Source organism: Oryzias melastigma, linkage group LG9, assembly GCF_002922805.2.
Source record: "Oryzias melastigma strain HK-1 linkage group LG9, ASM292280v2, whole genome shotgun sequence".
Taxonomy (NCBI): domain Eukaryota; kingdom Metazoa; phylum Chordata; class Actinopteri; order Beloniformes; family Adrianichthyidae; genus Oryzias; species Oryzias melastigma.
The window spans coordinates 30,156-37,473 of NC_050520.1; the positions used below are offsets into that span (position 1 = coordinate 30,156).

Consider the following 7,318-nt stretch of genomic DNA (forward strand, 5'->3'; position numbering starts at 1 on the left):
CCCCCACAGTGAAGACATGCAGTCTGGCTATAATCAGGACGCAGTAAAACACAGATGGAGCGACAGCGACTACCTGAGATGAAAGGCTGCTGACCCACAAAGAGAAGCTTTTTCTTTAGAAAACACTTGTTTGGCGTGTTTGATCTCTCGCCACACGCTGCTTTATGTGTCAGCGCCAAGCAGGGAGGCGGAGCCAACGAGATCCTACAACCACCGTCATTTAGGAAAGAGAGTTTTCCATCAACTTTATAGAAGCTTGTTTTAAAAAATAATAAAGTCAGATGTTTGTATTCTACTCTGTCTCCCTTCAAAAGTATTCAATCAACCATACTGACACATCTGATTGGTCACTTTCTAACTTGAATAACTTGATCTACAGCAAAAATGTTGAAAAATGAGGATTATAAAGAAGATTGTAAAAGTATCAGATGGTTGTTCTGACCAATAGAATGATAACAGCTGATCGTTTCTACATAGACGTCTGGGATTCTACCAGAACTTCCTGCACCAGGGGGGAGGGGTCACTCAGTCCAGTTCTCAGATACAGTCAATGGTTAAACTGGAAGAATGTCGTCAGAGAAACGGGACGGTCGGAAGTGTTTTCCTCACAGAACGACCATCTCCACGGTTGTTTCTGAACATCTTCAGACCCGACTCCTCATGGAAAAGGCCGTGACCTTCTCCAGCGAGGCGTGCCAGCAGAAAAGTCCTCAGGCTCAAAGCTTTGATTTGTGTTTGTTTACCTGTTGATATTTATCTCTGTGGCTTTACATTTACGTTGTATTTTATCCATCCATCCTACAGTTTTAGTCGTTAATAATTTTATTTCTGTTGCTCGTTTACATTCAGATTGTATTCCCTCTTACAATGTTGACACTTTATTTATTGTGTTTGTTTCTAGGGAGACATGTTTACCACCTGTTCAGGTAAACGTTCAGCCAGGAGCATTTTCATCTCTCTGTCAAATAAACGAATAAATAAACGTCTTTCTACCATCTTCTGAGTGACGAGTTAAAGCAGGAGGATCTGTTCAGGAGAACGCTGTGACCCGGAGCCTTTGGGCTGCTTCAGAGCTTCAGACTGAAGGAGGAAGCAGACCTGGAGGACCTGCTGGGACCTCCAGAATCTGGATTCACCGTCACCTCAGGAGTTCAGACCAGCCGCTCCGCGCTGATGCTCACGGATTTATCTCCATGACCTCCACACACCTCCATGTGACCACCCGCTTTTGGTTTGGGGGAAAATGGGGCTTCAACTGGGGGATCATCCGGGATCTGTGAATCCATCAGGATCTGTGAATCCACCAGGATCTGTGAATCCATCAGGATCTGTGAATCCACCAGGATCTGTGAATCCACCAGGATATATGAATCCATCAGGATCTGTGAATCCATCAGGATCTGTGAATCCATTAGGATCTGTGAATCCACCAGGATCTGTGAATCCATCAGGATCTGTGAATCCATCAGGATCTGTGAATCCATTAGGATCTGTGAATCCACCAGGATCTGTGAATCCACCAGGATCTGTGAATCCATCAGGATCTGTGAATCCATCAGGATCTGTGAATCCACCAGGATCTGTGAATCCATCAGGATCTGTGAATCCATTAGGATCTGTGAATCCATTAGGATCCGTGAATCCATCAGGATCCGTGAATCCATCAGGATCTGTGACTCCACCAGGATCTGTGAATCCATCAGGATCTGTGAATCCATCAGGATCTGTGAATTCATCAGGATCTGTGAATCCACCAGGATCTGTGAATCCATCAGGATCCGTTTGGTTTGATTCACTTGTCGTTGTAAAACTCCGTTTGCATCTGGAGACGATATTTGGTTCCGAGTTTTTCATTTGAAGGCTGTGACTGAGCTGAACATCAATGAATTGAGAAAGACCTTTTGGACCCTCAGATAGACTTTGGCTGCTGGAGCCCGTCGGAGGTGGTGAGGAGTGGAGGCTGCTCAGTGTCTACCGCCACTAACCCGACATGAAGCTGACCTTCCACTCCGCTTTGAGGAATGAGCACCAAGTCAAAGGAAAATGTCAGCAGCTAAAAGGTGATATTTAACAAAAGAGTCGGGTTAAGAATAGCATGAATAGAATGTCTTCACAAAAAGGAAAAGTACAAATACTTTTTATTTGGACCTGAACAAAGTCATCGAACCTCCAGAAGAAAGACTGAAATCTCTGCATCCTTTTCTGAACGATGATTTTCTGAGAAAAAGCACCAAAATCCAAAAGTGAGATGTAAGAATTGAAAATGTTTTCAAGCTTTTGTCTGATTCAGGTTTGAACACGAACTCTTCATCTCCTCCAACATGAATCTGCTTTTGGCTTCAGGTCTGCTGCAAAAATACCGTCTGGATGATTTAAAACCGCAAATCTTTGAAACTCTTTAAGGTCATTTATCAGTTTTCATCTATTTTTGTGTTTCAGAAACTATTCTAAAAAGTATTTAAAATTAATGAAAAGACTAAAACAGTCATGCAGCTAAATAAGCATATATACATATATTAGTGAATAAAAGGTGAGTTTAGATTGTTTTAGTTTAGTAACTAAAATATGAAGTTTGTACAGATTGTTCTTGGAAAGAATAACTTTATTTATTTTTTCTTTTGTGGATTTAATCATGTTCAATAGAAAATACACATAAATGCTCTTGATTACAGTTAAAAATCATCAAATAAAATGTGAATTTATACTTTAAAGTTTGAAAAATACAAAATATTGATGTTTTACATTAAAACAATTTTTCTTCAACCACTGAAGAAAAGAACATTTCAAAATCCTGTCCTGAGTCTGAGGGTGAAACGTGAATCTCTGCTTCGCCGCCTTCACCCAGAAACTCCCCTAAAGGTCACATTAGCATGGCCTCCTGCAACAGCCTCACGCTGCAGGTTCATTATCAAAGGAAATCATGATTAACTCAAATTTGAATCAGACTCAATCACGTCGTTAATAAATGAATCTCAGTTCTGTTTGTGTGATTATGACCAATGTCTGTTTTCATGACTTTTGTCTTTGACTTTTGTCAAATCTCCGTTTGTATTTTCTCCTTTTGTGATTTAGATTTTTTAAAACCTTTGAGAAAAACTGTTTGAACCACTGAAGTCTGGTTTGATTTGAGCTCAATGATTTCAGTTTATTCCTCTGTGAGCTGCAGGAATCATCAAGTCTTACACATTTATGCTCGTTGACAATATTTGGCTTTAAAAACATAAGAATGACGAATTAAACTCTTCTAGAAGAAACATGAGTTGCTGAAGAAGTTTGACTGAATATTTTACACCAAAACCCAGAAATGAACAGCCTGAACACTGCAGTAGAAAGGGTCAGATCTCAAAGACGTAAAGGTTTGTTGGGACTTCAGAAGACCAGAAACAAACGTGAGAGAAACTGATTCTCTCTGACTAAAACCAGACTTCACACCTTCTGCACCTTTGGAGCAGTTTGTGGGTCAGGTTGACCCTACAGAACCTGAAACACGCCGTCACGTAACTACAAAGAGAAACTTTTGTTTAGCTAAAATGTCACAACTCACACGAGTTAAAGATCTCCTTCTGCAGGATGGATGGAGGACAAACTCGAGCTTCATCTGAAATCGAGGCTTCATCTGAAACTGAAGCTTCATCTGAAACTGAAACTGAAACCTCATCAGAAACTGAAACTTAATCAGAAACTGAAACTTCAGTAGAAACTGAAGCTTCATCAGAAACTGAAGCTTCATCAGAAAATGAAGCTTAATCTGAAACTGAAACCTCATCTGAAACTGAAACATCATCTGAAACTGAAACTCAATCAGAAACTGAAGCTTCATCTGAAACTGAAACTTCAGTAGAAACTGAAACTTAATCAGAAACTGAAACTTAATCAGAAACTGAAACTTCAGTAGAAACTGAAGCTTCATCAGAAACTGAAGCTTCATCAGAAAATGAAGCTTAATCTGAAACTGAAACCTCATCTGAAACTGAAACCTCATCTGAAACTGAAACTTCATCTGAAACTGAAACTCAATCAGAGACTGAAGCTTCATCAGAAACTGAAACTTCATCTGAAACTGAAACTTCATCTGAAACTGAAGCATCATCTGTGACTGAAACTTCATCTGTAACTGATGGCTGAAGTTTAACCTGATATCTCAGCAGACTGGAATCATGATGTGAGTCTAAACAGGAGAAATCTGGTTAGATGTTTGTCAGGCTGGAGTGTTTGGATGCTGCAATGATTTCTGTCTAGGATCTGTAAACGACATGAAGATCCAACAATCAGAGTTTTTGCTCCTGAAATGTTCTACAATCCAACCGTCTCTCATCTTCTATCATGGATTAATTGGCTGAAGCCTCGGTGAATCAAAGCGACTTCAGGACACGTTTCTTTGAAGATGTCAGAAGATACGAAGCCCAATAGTGAATGAAGGGAGGCTTCAGAGGTCCCGAGAGTCCGGTTCTGCCGGGCGGCGCCTGAAGGCAGCAGCTCACTGCTGCGGCCGACCTCAGTCAGCCCTGAACTCCGATGTAGGAGCAGAGCGTGAGGCCAGCAGGTTAACGCCCCCAACGTGTTCTACCGGAGCAGCCGGATCGATCCGGTGGGGGGGGTGGGGTGATCGCACACAACCAGAGCCCTAATCAAAATCTGAGGGGAGGGGTTCAGGAGGAGAATCCGGTATTCGGTATCGCGTCTGACCCAGAGGGTGGGGATAGGGGTGTGTCGGTATCACAATTTATCCCAGGACAATGTTTCACTCTTTTTAAGAGTACGACTTAGTACACGCTCTACCTGAGTATGAACGTCTGTCATTGTTCTAAAATGGTCAGATGAATCATCAGAACTTTAACCTGAACACAAGCTGGAGATCTCGTAGTTCTTAGCTGCTCAAAGAACTACTAGTGTTGGGGGTTTAGGGGGAAACAAAAGACGATAATGAAGGTCATAAAAAATGAATTAAAGATCGTCTTCTCAGCTTTTTAAATCGATACAAGTATCACCAAACAAAATATCGCGATATATCGGCAGATCGAGTTGGTGATTTTATGTGAATTAACGGGGACAACCAGCACGTCAGAAACACCTGAAAGGTCAAAGGTGACCCAGAGGTGACCTGAACCAAACTGAGGAGTTGGCAGGGAGAAGGTTGTTCTCTCCGTCTGTTCACCTCCAGCACTCCTCGGCTTCAATGAAGGTCCGCTTCCTGGAGCCTCACAGGCCGAACACTTCAACAGAGACACCCCCCCACCCCCCCACCCCCCTGGACAGTTCCTCCTCTCCTGCCTCTCAGATGCTTCAGTGATCTTCTCCAGGAGATGCAGACTGCAGCCGTCTGCATTCCCTCCTCACAGCTTTCTGAGGGTGGCGGGGAGGACCTCACTGCATACTTGACCCCACAGAAGAACCGGGTGTTTAACGGCGGCATGAGGATGGGAGTGGATTCAACAAAAGGCCCCGCCCCCTGCTGCAGGACTGAGAGCGTCTCAGCAACAACCGTCAGGAGAAGCTAACCTCTGCGGTTCTGGCTCCAACGTCCATGAATCCCCGTCTGCCGCGCTAAAGGAGGACTTACCAATCCGTCACAGTTGTTGATGGCGACCGAGGCCCCCGGCACGTCCGTGATGTCACCGATGAAGTTACAGTCCGTCTTCAGGAGCTCACGCCGCAGGATCCTCTCTGTCCCGTCACCAAACTCTGTCTGATTGGCTCCGACGCCGGAATAAACCCCCGCGGCATCGCTGGCGTTTGGAAAGCCTTCAACCTTATCGTGCCACTCCACCGTGGCGCCGGGCGCCACCAGCCGGGTGTTGGGGCGCAGGCGGAGGTGGAACTCCTTGTCGAAGGCGGTGATGTTGAAAAACAGACTCTGCTGGGAGTCTGCGGGGGGCGCCGCCTCCCTCTTGACGCGCTGCTTGTGCTTTGCTGACAGCAGGTGTGACAGGAAGTGACCGTGGGCGTCCGTGCTGAAGGGCGTGATCAGCCCGTACTCCTTCAGCCGGCTCCTCAGCTGGTCTGCAGGACAACAGATTCACCACAACAACGTCGTCACAAAACAAACAAACAAACGGAAACCTTCAGATTCTTTGATGTTTGTTTGAAGCCAACTGTTGAATCATCGACTGTATAAGAACTGGACTGATGTCGACCCTGGAAAATGGTTTATTCTGACGTCGTCAGTGAGTCAGCGTTTCTATGACAACCACTCTCACCAATCAGGACTGATCTTGTTTGAAAGCTTCTGTGGAGACGCCTTTCCCTCTGCTTAGCTACGTTAGCATTTGTGCTTTTTGAAAAAACTCTGGCACTTCAGATCCGATTATTATGTTTGTGTTTTTCTTTTCTGTATGAGTTTAAAGTCCCACTGCGGTCTTCTTCTATCTGTTTCAAAGTGTTTTTTTTGGTTATGATGACGACATTTTAGCCAAAAATCTAAAATGTGTGTGGTTTTCTAGGACATAGTTTCTGCAGAGCGGCAGGAGTTCATCAGAGATTCCCCTCTGAGTTCTGGGCGGGGCTGTTGGTGCTACAACTTCCCATCATCCATCTGTTTGCACTCTCTCCCACTAGCTTACAGTCCTCATAACTCCAAGCTAACATTAGAAATGTGGTTTCTGTCCAACCGTCTGGTTCTGATCCGGATTCCAGCTCAGACCAGGACATCAAAGACGTTCGTGGATCTGTTTGTCTGCATCAGAAAGGGGCGGAGCTTGGAGACTGTGGCCCTCTGATTTGCTGCAGGCGTTTTTAACCAACATTTTTTGTCTGCTCCTGATTCCCAGCGACTTCAGAAATGCAGTTTGAAGTGAATTCTCTTTCCGTTTGTCAGAAAAAAGTCCAAATTAAATGTTAAAACCCCAAAAGACCCTTTGATTGGAGTGATCCTTGAGGTTGATCCAGTGGATTGTTGATCAAACTGGCGTCCGTCTCATTAATTTTTGCTCTGGATTCAGGAGGATAAAAACATTAGAAATAAAAGTCCATCCATCTTCAGAACTGAATCCTTTTTGGGGTCTGAGGGTTGCTGGAGCCTATCCCAGCTCCAGTAGGGAGTTCTGGAGGCCGGAATCACCTATGAAGAATGTTTCTGGATTATGGGAGCAGAAAACCCGCACGTGCACGAGCAGAACGTGCACAGAAAACACTCAGTTGGGATTCAAACCAGAACCTTCTGTAAGGTGGAGTGCTAACCACTACACCACAGAATCAGTCATTCAGATTCAAATGAAGGAAGACTCCTTCAGAGCTGGAACGCCTCCCGGATCACGCCTCCCGGATCACGCCTCCCGGATCACGCCTCCAGGATCACGCCTCCCGGATCACGCCTCCGGGA

At 44.5% G+C, this 7,318-nt stretch overlaps 1 protein-coding gene across 1 annotated transcript in view; it reads right to left on the bottom strand.

The window, feature by feature from the left end:
- LOC112142087 (A disintegrin and metalloproteinase with thrombospondin motifs 3) overlaps nt 1-7,318 on the bottom strand; it is a gene marked incomplete at its 3' end in the record, with an annotated part of 46,962 nt that overhangs the window by 29,809 nt on the left and 9,835 nt on the right. The window contains exon 3 of the mRNA XM_024265342.2: nt 5,561-6,000. Coding sequence (XP_024121110.1) covers nt 5,561-6,000 — 440 coding nt within the window. The remainder of the gene's footprint in view (nt 1-5,560; nt 6,001-7,318) is intronic.